The 17,309-nt window shown below is 47.1% G+C and overlaps 1 protein-coding gene across 6 annotated transcripts in view; it reads left to right on the top strand.

The window, feature by feature from the left end:
• The window catches only part of LOC135514496 (nuclear receptor coactivator 2-like), a 70,806-nt gene that overhangs the window by 39,179 nt on the left and 14,318 nt on the right, over positions 1-17,309 (top strand). For 2 of the 6 annotated variants that reach the window (XM_064937952.1, XM_064937953.1), the window contains exons 5-20: positions 318-495; positions 813-1,010; positions 1,821-1,922; positions 2,656-2,796; positions 2,930-3,077; positions 4,019-5,318; positions 6,905-7,124; positions 7,443-7,646; positions 7,815-7,997; positions 8,184-8,298; positions 10,512-10,671; positions 11,725-11,994; positions 12,565-12,642; positions 12,949-13,423; positions 15,930-16,113; positions 16,494-16,695. In XM_064937952.1, coding sequence (XP_064794024.1) covers positions 318-495; positions 813-1,010; positions 1,821-1,922; positions 2,656-2,796; positions 2,930-3,077; positions 4,019-5,318; positions 6,905-7,124; positions 7,443-7,646; positions 7,815-7,997; positions 8,184-8,298; positions 10,512-10,671; positions 11,725-11,994; positions 12,565-12,642; positions 12,949-13,423; positions 15,930-16,113; positions 16,494-16,695 — 4,158 coding nt within the window. The remainder of the gene's footprint in view (positions 1-317; positions 496-812; positions 1,011-1,820; positions 1,923-2,655; positions 2,797-2,929; positions 3,078-4,018; positions 5,319-6,904; positions 7,125-7,442; positions 7,647-7,814; positions 7,998-8,183; positions 8,299-10,511; positions 10,672-11,724; positions 11,995-12,564; positions 12,643-12,948; positions 13,424-15,929; positions 16,114-16,493; positions 16,696-17,309) is intronic. The other 4 variants (XM_064937961.1, XM_064937971.1, XM_064937955.1 and 1 more) reach the window with 4 other exon arrangements.

The following is a 17,309-nucleotide window of genomic DNA, read 5'->3' as shown; positions in this document are numbered from 1 at the left end:
CTACAGGTCTCCCATAGGACTCAATAGAAGTGCACTATATAGGGAATGCAGTACCATTTGGGACAAAATGGATAACAACCGTGAATATGCCAAAGATCACAGATTTTACTCCCGTCTTGTTTCTTCCATCTGAAGTTTTGTCAGTAACCTGGTTCTAACCCTCTTCCTTTACTCCCTCTCCATGCCAATGTTATGTAGGTGTGTGTATTGCAGGGGTTCGGTAAAAGCAACAAAAACAACACATTTCCGTCTTGTGTGGAGTATTTATTTTCCTTCTAATAACCCCCTGCCTCTACTCCTGGTGTCTTCCTCCCCAGGCCCTGGATGGGTTCTTCTTTGTGGTGAACATGGAGGGGAACATTGTGTTTGTGTCTGAGAACGTGACCCAGTACCTGCTGTATAACCAGGAGGAGCTGATGAACACCAGCGTCTACAGCGTCCTGCACGTAGGCGACCACGCGGAGTTCATCAAGAACCTGCTGCCCAAGTCCCTGGGTGAGTTACGCTACAGCTACTATATCCATCCATCCCTGTTTTAATGTGCTTTCACAGCCATCCACAGAGCGAGGAAGGTTGTCAATGGAAGGGAACATTGGTAGCAGTAGTTTTTAAAAAGTCTTAAAGGGATCGCTCACCCAAGTATTAACGTTTGGGTGAATTACCCCTTTTAAGGAGATTTTCACACGGCCGTTGACTCATTCACTGCTGACTGAAAATGATTAATCTGAACTGGAAAGGGCTTTGAGTGACAATGGGGACAGTAAGTTGATCATGATCATTTTGACCTTTGACCCCCTGTGTGCCCCCCCCAGTGAACAGCAGGGCACCGCGGTCCAGTGAGAACCCCAACAGGAATAGCCACACGTTTAACTGCCGCATGTTGGTCAACCCCCACGGGCCCGAGGAGGGGGGCGTGCAGGAGCCCAAGGACCAGGAGGTGCAGCAGAAATACGAGACCATGCAGTGTTTCGCCGTGTCCGAGCCAAAGTCCATCAAAGAGGAGGGAGAAGGTACATGAATGTCTGTCTTCCAATAAGGGGTTAATGCTGAACTCTTGTAATGAGGTCTTCTCTCAGTTCATTTCACAAAATCTTCCATTATGGAACATTGATGTTTCTGTCAGATGTTCCCTGTGCACTTCAATAGAACTTCACTCTTAACGAGTTTTTCTAATATTGGAGGTATTTCCAAAGAGCATCTGGGCTTAGGCTTGGACATAAATCACAAACCTGGGTCACATTCATTAGTGCCAAACGTTTTGCAACCAAAAACAAGCGTTCCTTTTTGGCTATTCGTGTAGTCCCTTCCCTATTTGGCCTGTTTGTTTACGTTCGTTCCTAGTAAATATGACCTTGTGTGGTCGGGTGTCTTCTCTCCTCAGTTCGTCTCCATCTCTCCAGTGTCCTGTCCTCCTTTTAAGATTCCTGTCATCCGTCAGACACATCCTCAGAGAGGACCCTGGGACGTCTAATTAGTGGCTGCCACTTTCTCCATTCCCCCAGAGCTCCCAGGGAAATATATTTCTAATGTCTAATTTTAGTACCGCCATCCATATGCTGCCACTTCCCAGATATTCAGTCACATTTTTCTCTTGACATTGAAACCACACCAGAGCTGCAAATGCAATGGAGACGCGTCACTAATGAAAACCTGTTGATGGGGGACTGAGGACGGTAGCTAGGAAATTTGAGGCAGGGTGTGAACTGAACATCGACATGTTGTTTCATCCACCACCTCCAACCAAGACGAGGCCATGTCGAACTTGAGCTCCAATGTAAAGCGTTTAATATTTTTTTTTTTTTTTCTTCCTCCTCGTCTAGATTTCCAGTCTTGTCTGATCTGTGTGGCACGAAGGGTGCCAGTCAAAGAGAGGCCTGTGGTCCCGACATATGAGAGCTTCACCACCAGGCAGGATCTCCAAGGTAGGGGACAGCTACAGGATACTAGGACTACTACAGTGTTCATATGTATTACTCTCATCGACCCTTGATGTCAAATCCAATCAAAGTTTATTTGTCACGTGTGCCGAATACAACAGGTGTAGACCTTACAGTGAAATGCTTACTTACAGGCTCTAACCAATGGTGCGGGGAAAAAAAAGAAGGAAAAGGTGTGTGTGTGTGTGTGTGTGTGTGTGTGTGTGTGGGTAAGTAAAGAAATAAATAAAACAACAGTAAAAAGATATTTGAAAATAGAGTAGCAAGGCTATATACAGACACCTGTTAGTCAGGTTTATGGAGGTAGTATGTACATTTAGGTATCGTTAAAGTGACTATGCATATATGATGAACAGAGAGTAGCAGAAGTGTAAAAAGAGAAGTTGGCGGGTGGTGGGACACAATGCAGATAGCCCGGTTAGCCAATGTGCGGGAGCACTGGTTGGTCGTGCCAATGTAGGTAGTATGTACATGAATGTTAAAGTGACTATGCATATAAGATAAACAGAGGAGTATCAGCAGCGTAAAGAGTGGTTGGGGTGGGGGGGGCACACAATGCAAATAGTCTGAGCTTTCCAAGTTGTCTTCTGCGGGTTCGGACGAGGGATCCGGCTCTGGAAAGCACTTTGTGATAACTGATGATGTAAAAAGTGCTTTATAAAGTTGTTTGATCGACTGAAGCTTGGCAAACTGGTAACTGTCAGCATTGTAATCGTAGGAAAGATCACATCGCTGGACACCAGTCTGTTGAGAGCCTCCATGAAGCCAGGCTGGGAGGACCTGGTCAGGAGGTGCATCCAGAGATTCCACCTGCAGAACGACGGGGAGATGTCCTTTGCAAAAAAACATCAGCAAGAAGGTACAATGCATAGAAATCCTAGAATGATATTCTGAGTTGCAATGTTTCACTGGCTCTGGAGGAGTCCTCCAAAATTGAAAGCATGTGTCAGTAAATCTCTTTCATGTTTCATATTCTCTCTTTCTCTCTCCAGTCCTGAGACAGGGCCATGCGTTCAGCCCTCTGTATCGCTTCTCCCTCTCCGACGGTACCATCGTGTCAGCCCAGACCAAGAGCAAGCTAGCGCGCTCCCCTGCCACCAATGAACCACAGCTCTACATGTCCCTCCACATCCTCCAGAGGTACACACCCTCCCGACCCCCTCCTCTCTCGTTCAATCCCCATTCAGAGCCACTGTTTGGACCACAGCAGTCGTAGACATGGATCCTGGCCCGTTCTACTGACTAATTCTATAGGTGCAGCCACTCCATGGAGGCTCAGTTCATCTCTTGCCATAGATAATATGATGTGCCCCACCTCTTAAACAGTCAGGGGCTGTGCCCCAAATGGCTCCCTATTCTGGATCCCTATTCTTGTATAGGGGCTACTTTTGACAAGAACCAAATGGAATGCACTACAAAGTAGTGCACGATAAAGGGAATAGGGTGCTATTTCAGAAGCAAACCCCAGTGTTTCACCCGTTTTAACGTGCGGCCCCCGGGGCAGAGCTTGACAAGAACAGGAAACAACAGGACCGTTGTTGAGAATGAGTGGATCAACTGCAAACGTAGCTTTTTCTTGGTGTTTTCTCTAACTCATAATGTAGCTTCAGTGACGTGCACAGTGAGTCCTTTGTGTTTTTAACTGTGCCTGGAGCTGCTAAAGCTTTTTCGGTACATGCCGCATTAGAGCTGTCGTTTATAGACCAGACTGGTGTTTGAGTTTGCTCTGTTGAGTACACAGTGTCTCATAGGACTGAACTTTAGTTATCTCCAACATGTTTTATCATCAGTATCCATCATAGAAGTACTGTCTGAAGGGGAAAAGTTGACAACGGTTGTCATTCCATTAACGAATGCCTTTTTGTTATGCTACTCTAGTTCAGCCGGAATGACATATCAGCTTCCTTTAGTATGCCTGCGTCCCAAATGGCACCCTATTCCCTTTATAGGGCACTACTTTTGAACATGTCTCTGGTCAAAAATAGTGCACTATAAAAGGAATACGGTGCCATTTGAGACAGCCTATATATATTTTTTTGTTATGCCTTAAAGCTGTGTCTTTGTGTTTGGCCCTCTTCCAGGGAGCAGACGATCTGTGGGATGAACCCGGACATGTCTGGGCAGGGACAGGGGATGGGGAAGCAGCCAATGAACACCATGTCCTCGCTAACCCCTCCCAGTTTGGTTGGGCCATCCTCTGGGCTAGGGGTCCAGGGCCAGGACACAATGGTCAGCAGCAATACCAACATGGCCACCATGGGGGGCCTGCAGGGTGGACGTTACGGATGCCATGGGACTATGAACCGGATCCCCACTCCTCAGGGTGGCAGTAACTATGCACTCAAGATTGGGATGAACAGCCCATCGCAGGGAAGCCCCAGTGTGACCTCTCAGGGGGGTCAGGGTGGTGGTGGTGGTACCATGCTATCTCCACGCCACCGCCAGAGCCCCAGTGTGGCAGGTAGCCCCCGGGTTCCTCCCCCAGGACCCTTCTCCCCGACGGGCAGCCTTCACTCTCCGCCAGGGGGGTGTAACAGCACAGGGGTGGGGAACAGCTACACTGGTAACAGCTCCCTCAACGCACTTCAGGCCCTCAGCGAATGCCACAGGGTCTCCCAGGCGCAGTCGTCAGGGTCACCTGACAGAAAGCCAAGCAACCTGCTGCAGATGCAGAGTCCCCCTGGTAGTGGTGGAGCCAGCAGCAGGAACAACTCCAGGCAGCTGGCCAACCGCAGCAGCACGTCTGAGAGAGAGATGGAGATGTTTGGAGTGTACGGAGAGCAGTCCCAGCCAGACGGGGAGGAGAGGGAGGACGGGGAGCAAAGGGAGTCGAAAGACGGCACCCCTGAGCCCTTCATAGGAGGAGGGCCGGGAGGAGAGCTGACTGACGCCCAGAACAGGCTCCTCAACAGCAAGGGCCACACCAAGCTCCTGCAGCTGCTCACCAACAAGTCAGAGCACATGGAGCCCTGCTCGCCCCACGGGGGAGGTGACCCCAACTGTAAGGACCCTGGGATGGGGCCGGGGGGCCACAACAACCACTCCTCCTCGCTGAAGGAGAAACACAAGATCCTCCACAGACTCCTCCAGAACAGCACGTCCCCGGTGGAGCTGGCCAAGCTGACGGCTGAGGCCACGGGGAAGGACCTGGGTCAGGACCAAGGAGGACCAGACAGCATGGCTGCGAGCGTGGCTGAGATGGCCACCAAGCAGGAGCCCATCAGCCCCAAGAAGAAGGACAACGCACTGCTGCGCTACTTGCTGGACAAAGACGACAACACCATGCAGGAGAAAGGCATCAAGATGGAGCCAGGGACAGAGATGAAGCTGGCCAACGTGAAGACGGAAAAGCATGACCCGGGATACAACATGGCAGATCAGGTCAGTACAGCAGCAATGTGTATGGTCATGATACACCGCCTACGCCCTATTCCCTCTATTGGCCCTGGTCATTCCCTCTATTGGTCCTGGTGCACTATATAGGGAAAAGGGTGCCATTTAAGACACAACCACTGATAGTCTGTGACGTAAGCCATACAATGCAGCGTCCTGGGGGTTGTCCTGGATTTCTGGTACTTTATTACATAGTACCTAGTGAGTTTCTAACTTGGGAATCTGTTGCTCTGCCAGACATTTAATATGCTATGAGGATTTGTTTGTTGTTGAGAGATCTCTTAGCCATTGCCAAAGCCAAGTTGATCTCCTTGTGAAATCCAAGGACCGGTCCTGAGAACTAGCTGGCTAGTGAGTGAGGCACACAGGCTGGCCCGGCGTCTGTCTTCAATTGACTCTGGCAGACAGTGGGGGCTCTGAAATACAACATATTGCCAGGGGTAGTGGAGGGAGAATCCAGTAGTGTTTAGTGTTGGCTGGCTGTTTGGCACGCATTGGTGTTCTGCTCCTCTGGCTCATCCTGGTCTAAACGTCACCCGGAAGGCACAGGTGACTACAGACCGCTTAGCAGCCAGTGTTTATACTGCCAGCTCTCTGTGCTTCCTGTAGGGTGTGTGTGAAGAGGATGATCAGGTTGTCGTCAGTGTGTTCAGGGGTCACGAGATAGATGGAGCGGGGGCTAGCAGGCACACTGTGGGAAGAGGAAGTAAGAACTAAAAGCCTTTAATTAGATGTAAGCTCTCTGGCTACACGTCTCCCCTACAGAGACTATAGACTTTCAGTTCAGAGGAGAATATTGGGCATAAGACCAATATGATTTTTTTTAAGGGTCATTTCTACAAATGCAATCTGTCAACACAATTAGCGTTTAGCATAGCGACAACCTGTTAGCTGGGGTCCCTACAGTAGTGTTTTCATTATAGCCCTGGACAAGCACCCCTGATTCAACTCGTCAACTAATCATCAAGCCCTCAATGAGTTGGGTGAGGTGTGTTTGTCTGTGGCTACAACTAAAAGTTGTACTGTTTGAGGTACTGGAGGACCAGGGTTGGGAAACACTGGCCTATAGGGAGGCATCACTGTCTGTGTTAGCCAACAGCCAACTCCCTCTGCAGGGTGGAGCGGAGTGGCCTTACATCATACATGACCTCATTAGTGCAGTCTGCTATTTATATCCTCCCCTCTACTCACCGGCCTGCCTGTATGAAAGGGCCTGCGCAGGAAAGATTCCATTCCCATCTATAGGCCTCCCTCCCTTCACTGAAAAATAGAGCTCATTCTCAGTGATGCATACAGTAAGTAGGTTAGGCGAGCTATGCACAGGCTTTCTTGATTAGAAAGGGATCTGGAAAAAAATGTAAACCTCTTTTTTTAATGTGGAGTGTTCAGACAGTTTATTCCTGTTCTAGAAAATATATAACATTATGTTCCATAATATCTCTATATATTATTTATGTACATGGTGATCAGACACGGTCTCCCACATACCACTATCCTACTCTGCTACCAGAGGCTGTTCTAATGTGTACATATAACTTGTATGTATGTGTCTGTGTGCATGGATATGCATGCAGTCTAGTGAGCTGGAAGACATCTTGGATGATCTGCAGTGTAGCCAGCAGCAGCAGCTCTTCTCAGGCCAGCACCACCAGCAGCAGTCCAGACCCGTGTCTCTGCCCGCCAACGTAGACAAGCAGTCCATTATCAACGACATCCTGCAGATGACCGAGAACAACAGCAGTCCCACGGGCACCAACACCCAGCAGAAGGCCTTCCCAGGCATGGGCCCAGGACGTGAGTTAACTACACCTCTGCTCTTATCTGTCCCAGGTTACGTCCCAAATGGCACCTTATTACCTACGGGTCCTGGTCAAGTAGTGCGCTCACTGTATAGAGAATAGGGTGCCGTTTGGGAAGTAACCCCAGAAGCCCTTAACCACAGATCTGAGATCAGCTTACCCTCCCCAAATATATAATAAAGAATGTATGACCCTGTGTCAGCGGTTTGTTAGGGGCGACCTCTACCTACTTTGTCTTATGTTTGATATGGGCGAAAAATGGTTTATAGTTTAGTGAGGTGATTGTGTAACTTTTTCTCTCTTGTGCTCCCAGACTTCAATGGTGCCAGGATGGGCCAGCCAGGACGAGTGCCCCCTGTCCGCAGTATGTCCCTGGATCAGTCCAACATGTCTGCCAATGGTTCTCCCCGGCCCTTCCCTCTTCCCAGGAACAGCAGCCCCTACTCTGTCATGCAGCAGCAAGCCATGATGGGAAACCATGGGATGCTGCAGAGCCAGGCTAACATGGGTAACGCAGGCGAGTTGTCTTGTCTTCTATGCCACTTCCATGTTATTATTGGATCAGTCTCAAATGGCTCCCTATTCCCTATATAGTGCACTACTTTTGATTAGGGTCCATTTACAGTGTTTTAGAAGTGATCCTTGCTCAGCTTACAGTCTGTCCTCTCCTGTCTCCCTGTCCTAGGCATGCCCCGGGCTGGCATGCAGCAGGGTTGGGGTCCTCAGGGGCCAATGGGCCAGGCTCTGCAGCAGAGAATGGGGCCTGATGGTCGCATGGTGCCCAACGTCTCTGCTGGAGTCCCCATGAGGCCCAGCAACCAGCAGCCTGGACCCAGACAGATGGTCTCCATGCAAATGACGGGAAATGGTGAGTGCTGCTGCCGTCCCTGTTTCTCCACACACACCTTGCCCCCGTTTCGCCTAACACACACACACCTTGCCCCCGTTTCGCCTAACATGCACACACACCGTGCCTCTGTATCCATATATAGCCTTCATAGGGCTCTATTTGAACTTATTCTGAATCTTTTCAAAATGTCTGTTGAACAATCAGAGCTGGAGATGACTGGTCCTCCCTACCCAGGGCAGCAGGCACCGCCCAATCAGACTGCCCCATGGCCTGACCGCATGATATCTGTAGACCGTGGACTTTATGACAACCAGAACAGGTAACTAGCTACACACAGTGCAGACAAGGGTTGAATGTTTTCCCGTTATTTTACAGATGTTCCATCCCGAGAATATATCACTTTTCTTTTGGCTAACCCGGCATTTCCTGCCAAAACCGGAAGTGTCATTCAAGTGCATTATAAGGCGTATAAATAGGCCTATGTCTGGATTTTGATCTAAAATTCTAACCTGATGAGCCGTACATTAAATAAACGTTTGAGCCCTACATTAAAGAAATGTAATGAGCCCAAGCCCAAATGGTTGTGCTGTTATTCAATACATATATGATATAGGCTACAGCACATTACTACTGCAGGACAGAAAAGCATAAAAGCCCATAATGTCGCTCGCTATATGCTCTCTTGGGTAAATAAATGAAACTAGCTTCATTAGGCTAATCTCGTTGAGTGTGAACTGTATTATATGGACTGGACTTACGCACATCGTTCAAACCTTGATAAAGCAGAAGAGAACATGTGATTCTGGTGCAGCACACGCGGCTTACAAAGTTATAGGCTAGCGAATTTGATTTTAATATTGAAACATAATTAGGGCCTATTTGTAATAATTGATTAATTGTCTGACGCATATATACCTTTCATAATATTTCCCCTAATGTTATTAGCCTGCCTTTCTCTCTCTCTCTCTCTCTCTCTCTCTCTATTGTTGCTTCATTCCTTCCTCACTTTCAACAGTTAAATGAAATGTTTACTTGTCCTCGCCTTCATCATTCTCCTGACGCAAAATGCTTTCACTTCTCTTCACGAAGATTGAATGGTTATGGGTCTGAATAAATAACTGCTATATCCTACCGCTCGCGCTTCTATCAAACCAGTTTCAAACAACAGTTCTATTGGCTGCTGTATTTAACATTCAGCAAACAAGGGCTTGCGTCTCTCTTCGAGTAGTCTATTGGTAAAAATGTCCAGCAAGCTATTCGAGTCTAGCTTTCCCTGCATGGGACTCCAGCTAAGGAGCGTTATTGTAAGGAAAGAGGCCAGCAGAAACAGGTGCATCCGTATTTGCACAAGAGAAGGAGAAGCTTATTATGCATAACCCATCATTCATTAGCGGAATATGAGGCCAAGACTCCCTTGAATTCATTACCTGAAAGATTTAGGCCAGACCATCCATATATAGGCCTATCGATCTTGAACAGGTTGATCTATTTTGGATGCAATTCGACTGGCATTGATTGCGCGAGAGAGAGAGAGAGATAGAGAAAGACGGTGCTCGCGCTTGCACTGATTTTAAAGCAACGCTATTCAAGTGATAGGCTGTTTTAAAACTCTGCAGCTGCAATAAAATATATATAAACTGTCTTTACAATAATAAAACATAAGGTAACCCCCGAAAGCCATGTGGAGATGTGTAAAGACGCACATTCGGTCTTCATATTACTATATCAGAGGCTGTGCTGCAGCAAAAACCATGATGAGACGATAGGGCTACAGGCATTGTGAACTGCGGTCCATACTGAGCTGGGCTGTCTGTCCCCGTTGATGATTCATCACGCAAGAAGGCGGCCATATAGAAGCTACATTTAGACAGCACATATAATTTAACAGTTACACTCCATTTAACGTCATGCGGTTCATCTACGTAATTTATTATAATTTACCGGTTTCTCCGTTATTTATCCTGGGAAAAGGGCGGTAAACCTCTGCAACCGGGTTCCAGCCGTTCGGTCCTAGTGGAGACCTCTTCTCTCAGTGCCAGTACAACACACCGCCCACTTCTCTAATGTCTGACACTCTTGCAAATTGTGCACTATAACGGTAATAAGGTGCCATTTCGGATGCAATGAACGGTCACATTCTGAACCTACTCTGGTTGTTCACTCACCAGATAATGAGAACATCCCAGACAAGTTGGAACGTGTTACTGTATGCTTGTGTCCTGAGTGCACAGTCAGTGGCTGTTGAGTTTGAAAGTTGTATGGTATGCACATGATGGTGTCTGTCTGATGAGAAGCAGATGATTCTCACCGTAGTGACCTCCTCTGGCCACACGGCCCTCATCTGTCTGACCTTGATCTCTAACCTCCGACCTTGTGTTGTGGCATGTCGGGTTCTCTTACACTTAACACCCACACTTTGTAAAAAGGGTCTACTTGCGATAACTGAAATGTCCTTGTTTTTTCCTACTGAACTTAGTCTGGATAAGAGCATCTGCTGAATGAACTAAATGTAATGAAATGTGTTCCTCACAGACAGGTGTATGGTAACCTCCAGGAGGAGGCGCTGTGTCCCCCCTCGCGGCCTGGGGAGGGGCCCTTGGATGGGGAAGCCCTGCTCAGCCAGCTCTACTCAGTGCTGAAAGACTTTGACGGCCTGGAGGAGATTGACCGCGCCCTGGGAATCCCTACTCTGGTCAGTCAGTTAATCTCTATTAGCCACTGTAATCTGCCCAGGCCACAAAGGTACGAGAGAGCTCATCTCCTATCTTTTCAATTGCCACTTCAAAATGGTGAAATCCCTTATTAATGGGGCAATCTGCAGTTGCTACATACATTTCTGAAGTGAATGATATGTACCCATTGATTCTTGAATATTGTGATTTATAAATACCGTAAGAGTTTAGTTTGACTTTCATTCCTCATTAAAACCTGAAATATAAGCTTGTTTTAAACCAATGTTTGTAAACAAGGTGAATGTAAACAAACACTCTATACCCTCACCATGGTTAAAACAATGATTTTAATATCATGGAAGGTCATTCCTTACAGTCCCTCAGCTTTTTACAGAAACGGTGGCGGTGAGATGCTTTGTTATTGTTTTAATTGCGCATTTCCCCTTTAATGGCGCTGGCCCAAAACCTGTTTTAGGATGGACAAGTGTGCCCTCTATCCAACTCTATGAGCCTGGCCAACAAGCCTATAGCAGGCAGGCAGCTGGGCTCAGCTACATTTTCCCTTTAGAGGGCTTACTGTCGTTCAGTACTGTAATTCAGTGATTTCTGTACAGTAGTTGCTAATAATAATTTGGTGGGTGCCTATATTTGTCCTATTTCATTTCATATCCCAACCTATTCCTATTTCATATCCCAACTCTCCCAGCGACACCCCCAGAGAGTGGGATCACACCCAGGGTCTGCCATTATCAATGGCGACTTTGGAGCAATTAGGGTTACGTGCCTTGCTCAAGGGCGCATCGACAAATAGTTATTTGTTTCCCCTAAGGTCTATATGGAATGTGTATGTTGCTGTGGATTCCGTTGTCGTTCTATAAATGGATTGCGATATTATGCAAGTTGGTGTAAACTACAAAATCTTAAATGAATTTTGCTGGCTAGTTTTGTTAGCAAGCCATTACTTATTAACGGAAAGAAGACGAGCCAAAACAAACTACACTGACCTTTTGTATCATTTACAAATGCCCTGCTATGTGACTCCATTTCTTACCTTGTTTGATCTATCTTTGTAGGGCCAGCAAGTGGAGCAGGAGCAGTATCCTAGTCAGGAGTCGCCCATGATGAAGCCACCCATGTACAGCCAGCACTACCCCCAGGCTGGCAGCATGGCACAGGGCAACTACATGGGCCATCAAGACCCTGCCTTCCACAGTATGCCCGGTCTGATGGGCCAGCGGATGGGCTACCCCATGCTGCGACTCCCTGCCCGACCAGGAGGCCCGGTGCCCGCCCAGCCCAACAACCTGAGGCTGCAGCTGCAGCACCGACTACAGGCACAGCTGGTAGGGCGACACACCACCCCTGGAGCCCTCACTGTAATTTATATTGGCCCTGTTCTAATTAATGTCTTCATCTGCAAAGAAACATTTTAAAAGCTTGAAATTTTGTTCTAAATAATATATACTGTGGCCCAATATACTAACTTTCCCCTTTCAATTCAGACACACCACACCTAGAGCCCTCATTGTAAATCATAAGGCATGTACAAACATACTGATCTGAAAAGGACAAAATCTTGAAATAGTGTTGCATTTGGAATAAATACGATAATTGCACAACCCTGACCGTCCCTCGTCAAAATCAGAAAGGAACTTGACATTTAAGACTATTGCAAACTGAACTGGACATCTGAAAATAAGAGCTTATTAGTCTCCTCCTCTGAGGCAGCTACTGCCACCTGCTGGAGAGTTTGAGAAATGTATTAAACAAATTATAACGATGACTCAATGTTGTGCATTATCTTAATGTCTTTGGTCTTAATTGCGTAATGGGCCTTACATAATGGGAAGGTCTATGTAATGAACATATTTAAAATGTTTCAATTAATTGTCTTATTTCCTTTCTATTTTCAGCAGAATCGTCAGCCAATGATGAATCAGATGGGCGTGTCCAACATGAACTTACCTCTCAGACCCAGTGTACCCAACCAGGTTAGTCAAATACTGTAGCAGATCATTATTGTAACACAAGAGCTCCATGTGTGTGTGACTCAAAGCTTGCTCCTCAAATGAGTGCCTATTCCCTATATAGTGTACTACTTTTGACGGTACAGTGTACAAATTATTATAATTATGTTACGGCCCCCTGGCCATCCGCTGTGACAAGAATCAGCCCTATATATACTCTACTTATTTTGACCAGGGCCCATAGTGCACTATATAGGGGAAAGGGTGCCATTTGGGATGCACCCTTAATGTCTAAAATCAAAATGTGTATTTGTCCGTCTGTCCTTCCAGGGAACCCTTAATGCTCAGATGTTGGCCCAGAGACAGAGGGAGTACCTGAGTAACCACCTACGGCAGCGCCAGCAGCACGTCCACCAGAGAGCCATGCTGATGCGGGCCCAGGGCCTCAACATCCCCCCCAACATGGCTGCTGGGGCAGTTGGGCCCTCGCAGTCCCCCGGCATGCCACCCGGCACCAACCCTCGGATCCCCCAGGCAAACCCCCAGCAGTTCCCCTACCCGGCCAGCTACGGTACTGGGCTCACATCCCCACCGCCCTCCACCAGCCCCTTCTCCCCGCTGTCCCCTGGTCTCCCGGGGGCTCAGCAGCTCCTCTCCCCTCTCCACTCCTCCCCGATCCCGCATGGCTCCTCCCAGATGAGTCTGGCTAATCAGCAAGGGATGATGGGAAACGTAGGCGGACAGTTTGGAGCCGCAGTGAGTCCACAAATGCAGCAGCACAGTGCCTTCCAGTTTCCCAGCTCAGGTATACTCTAATACTGCCCGGTCACCTCGCTGTGTGTACTTCTGTCTCAGACACCATGGAGCATTGTGCTCCTGGCTTCCTATCACAGCTTAGGTTGAATTTGAACTGACAATCATTCTAATCATACACTGGTTTTATTTGGTGGCTGCGTGACTGTGTGGTGTTTTGTTTCTCATGCGTTCTCCATTTTGTCATGGTTTCGCTGAACATCAATGAAGTAGTATGCCTCATGGAACCTCCAAATTCTATCTACCTGAAGAAATCCAAGGACTCACAATCCATAGTATTAACTAATCATTCTCCTGTCATGCTAGTTAAAACAATCCATAGTATTAACTACAGTGCCTTGCGAAAGTATTCGGCCCCCTTGAACTTTGTGACCTTTTGCCACATTTCAGGCTTCAAACATAAAGATATAAAACTGTATTTTTTTGTGAAGAATCAACAACAAGTGGGACACAATCATGAAGTGGAATGACATTTATTGGATATTTCAAACTTTTTTAACAAATCAAAAACTGAAAAATTGGGCGTGCAAAATTATTCAGCCCCCTTAAGTTAATACTTTGTAGCGCCACCTTTTGCTGCGATTACAGCTGGAAGTCGCTTGGGGTATGTCTCTATCAGTTTTGCACATCGAGAGACTGAAATTTTTTCCCATTCCTCCTTGCAAAACAGCTCGAGCTCAGTGAGGTTGGATGGAGAGCATTTGTGAACAGCAGTTTTCAGTTCTTTCCACAGATTCTCGATTGGATTCAGGGCTGGACTTTGACTTGGCCATTCTAACACCTGGATATGTTTATTTTTGGATCATTGTCTTGTTGGAAGACAAATCTCCGTCCCAGTCTCAGGTCTTTTGCAGACTCCATCAGGTTTTCTTCCAGAATGGTCCTGTATTTGGCTCCATCCATCTTCCCATCAATTTTAACCATCTTCCCTGTCCCTGCTGAAGAAAAGCAGGCCCAAACCATGATGCTGCCACCACCATGTTTGACAGTGGGTATGGTGTGTTCAGGGTGATGAGCTGTGTTGCTTTTAGCCAAACATAACGTTTTGCATTGTTGCCAAAAAGTTCAATTTTGGTTTCATCTGACCAGAGCACCTTCTTCCACATGTTTGCTGTGTCTCCCAGGTGGCTTGTGGCAAACTTTAAACAACACTTTTTATGGATATCTTTAAGAAATGGCTTTCTTCTTGCCACTCTTCCATAAAGGCCAGATTTGTGCAATATACGACTGATTGTTGTCCTATGGACAGAGTCTCCCACCTCAGCTGTAGATCTCTGCAGTTCATCCAGAGTGATCATGGGCCTCTTGGCTGCATCTCTGATTAGTCTTCTCCTTGTATGAGCTGAAAGTTTAGAGGGACGGCCAGGTCTTGGTAGATTTGCAGTGGTCTGATACTCCTTCCATTTCAATATTATCGCTTGCACAGTGCTCCTTGGGATGTTTAAAGCTTGGGAAATCTTTTTGTATCCGAATCCGGCTTTAAACTTCTTCACAACAGTATCTCGGACCTGCCTGGTGTGTTCCTTGTTCTTCATGATGCTCTCTGCGCTTTTAACGGACCTCTGAGACTATCACAGTGCAGGTGCATTTATACGGAGACTTGATTACACACAGGTGGATTGTATTTATCATCATTAGTCATTTAGGTCAACATTGGATCATTCAGAGATCCTCACTGAACTTCTGGAGAGAGTTTGCTGCACTGAAAGTAAAGGGGCTGAATAATTTTGCACGCCCAATTTTTCAGTTTTTGATTTGTTAACAAAGTTTGAAATATCCAATAAATGTCGTTCCACTTCATGATTGTGTCCCACTTGTTGTTGATTCTTCACAAAAAAAATAGTTTTATATCTTTGTTTGAAGCATGAAATGTGGCAAAAGGTCGCAAAGTTTAAGGGGGCCGAATACTTTCGCAAGGCACTGTAATCATTCTCCTGGCATGCTAGTTAAAACAATCCATAGTATTAACTAATCATTCTCCTGTCATGCTAGTTAAAACAATCCATTTCATATGATGCATGGATAAGAATTACTAGTAGCATTATCACATTTGTGATTGCTTTGTGTTGGTGTTGTTCACACAGGCTAATGGCTGGCCTGTAGTATTTTGACCAGGTTCCATCCCCCTCCTCTGACCCATTTCACGTGACTATTGATTTTCTGCTTGTGCAACGTTTTGGACCCGACTGCATATGTTTTACTTTACACTGGGTCTTCCTGTATTTCTGTTTCTTCCTGCCTGAACATACCTGCAGCAGGCAACTACACCACCCAGCTTATCTTTAGCCTGGTCCCAGGTATGTTTGTGCTCTCTTACCAACTTCATTGCTGTCATTGTCAAGTCTAACATGGCATGACAATGAGTGACAACGACTTGGAATGATGGCACAAGCAGACTGCACCTCAAGCGATCTTGTCTTGACAATTTAAATGCGTGTGTTTTCTGCTGTACTCCACCCCTCCGTATTGATAAAATATCTCCTTGTTGGTCCTGTCAGGTATCAACCAGCAGCAGCAGGACGCAGGCTTCATCGGAGCCACCACCCCCCAGAGCCCTGTCATGTCCCCCCGCATGAGCCATGCCCAGAGCCCCATGATGCAACAGCAGACTCAGGCCAACTCCACCTACCAGCCATCCTCTGAGATGAACGGCTGGCCTCAGGGCAACATGTCAGGAAACAGGTGAGACTGACTGGCAGCTCTGACTAGATTTCTGATATATGAATTTTGCAACCATATTAGTTATCTTCGGAAAGGGTTTCCAGAAATTCTGGTTGGGGGGGGTTACCTGAATCAGGAGGGAATATGCAGGACGTCTGTAATTCCTCATCCAGGATTTCTGGAAAACCTGGACATTTTGTAAACCTACTACTGACCTATGCATTTAGCGTCTATTTAGTTGTCATGGTTCTTATGATCAAATACTTATGTTTTGACTGTGCATTAATTTATACTGTCTGTAGAATGTATCCAGTATGCTCTCATTATACAAATTCTTTCATCAACCTGTGGTAAAATCAGTGACTGAATATGTACTTTTTTGTTTCCATGTTCCGTTACAGCATGTTCACGCAACAGTCTCAGCAGTACGTGCCCCAACAGCCTAACAGTGGAATGTACAACGGCAACAACGCCAACCCGAACATGAGCGGTGTCCCCATGGCCTCCAACGGCAGCATGAGCAACATGAACCAAATGTCAGCAGGCCAGATGACCATGACCTCTGTGTCTACAGAAAGCCTTTCCTCCATGGGCCCTGAGCAGGTGAGGGGAGAGAAAGTGTGTGGCTGTGTAATGAGTGTGTGTGTGTGGCTGTGTAGTGTGGCTGTGTAGTGTGGCTGTGTGGCTGTGTAGTGTGGCTGTGTAGTGTGTGTGTGTGTGTGGCTGTGTAGTGTGTGTGTGTGTGTGTAGTGTGTGTGTGTGTGGCTGTGTAGTGTGTGTGTGTAGTGTGTGTGTGTGTGGCTGTGTAGTGTGTGGCTGTGTAGTGTGTGGCTGTGTAGTGTGTGGCTGTGTAGTGTGTGGCTGTGTAGTGTGTGTGTGGCTGTGTAGTGTGTGTGTGTGTGTGTGTGTGTGTGTGTGGCTGTGTAGTGTGTGTGTGTGGCTGTGTAGTGTGTGTGTGTGGCTGTGTAGTGTGTGTGTGTGGCTGTGTAGTGTGTGTGTGTGTGTGGCTGTGTAGTGTGTGTGTGTGTGTGTGTGTGTGGTGGAGTGTGTGTGGCTGTGTAGTGTGTGTGTGTGTGTGTGTGTGTGTGTGGCTGTGTGGCTGTGGAGTGTGTGTGGCTGTGTGGCTGTGGAGTGTGTGTGGCTGTGTGGCTGTGTAGTGTGTGTGGCTGTGTAGTGTGTGGCTGTGTGGCTGTGGAGTGTGTGTGTGTGTGGCTGTA

This window comes from Oncorhynchus masou, chromosome 3, assembly GCF_036934945.1.
Source record: "Oncorhynchus masou masou isolate Uvic2021 chromosome 3, UVic_Omas_1.1, whole genome shotgun sequence".
Taxonomy (NCBI): Eukaryota; Metazoa; Chordata; class Actinopteri; order Salmoniformes; family Salmonidae; genus Oncorhynchus; species Oncorhynchus masou.
This window is presented reverse-complemented; position numbering and strand designations above follow the sequence as displayed.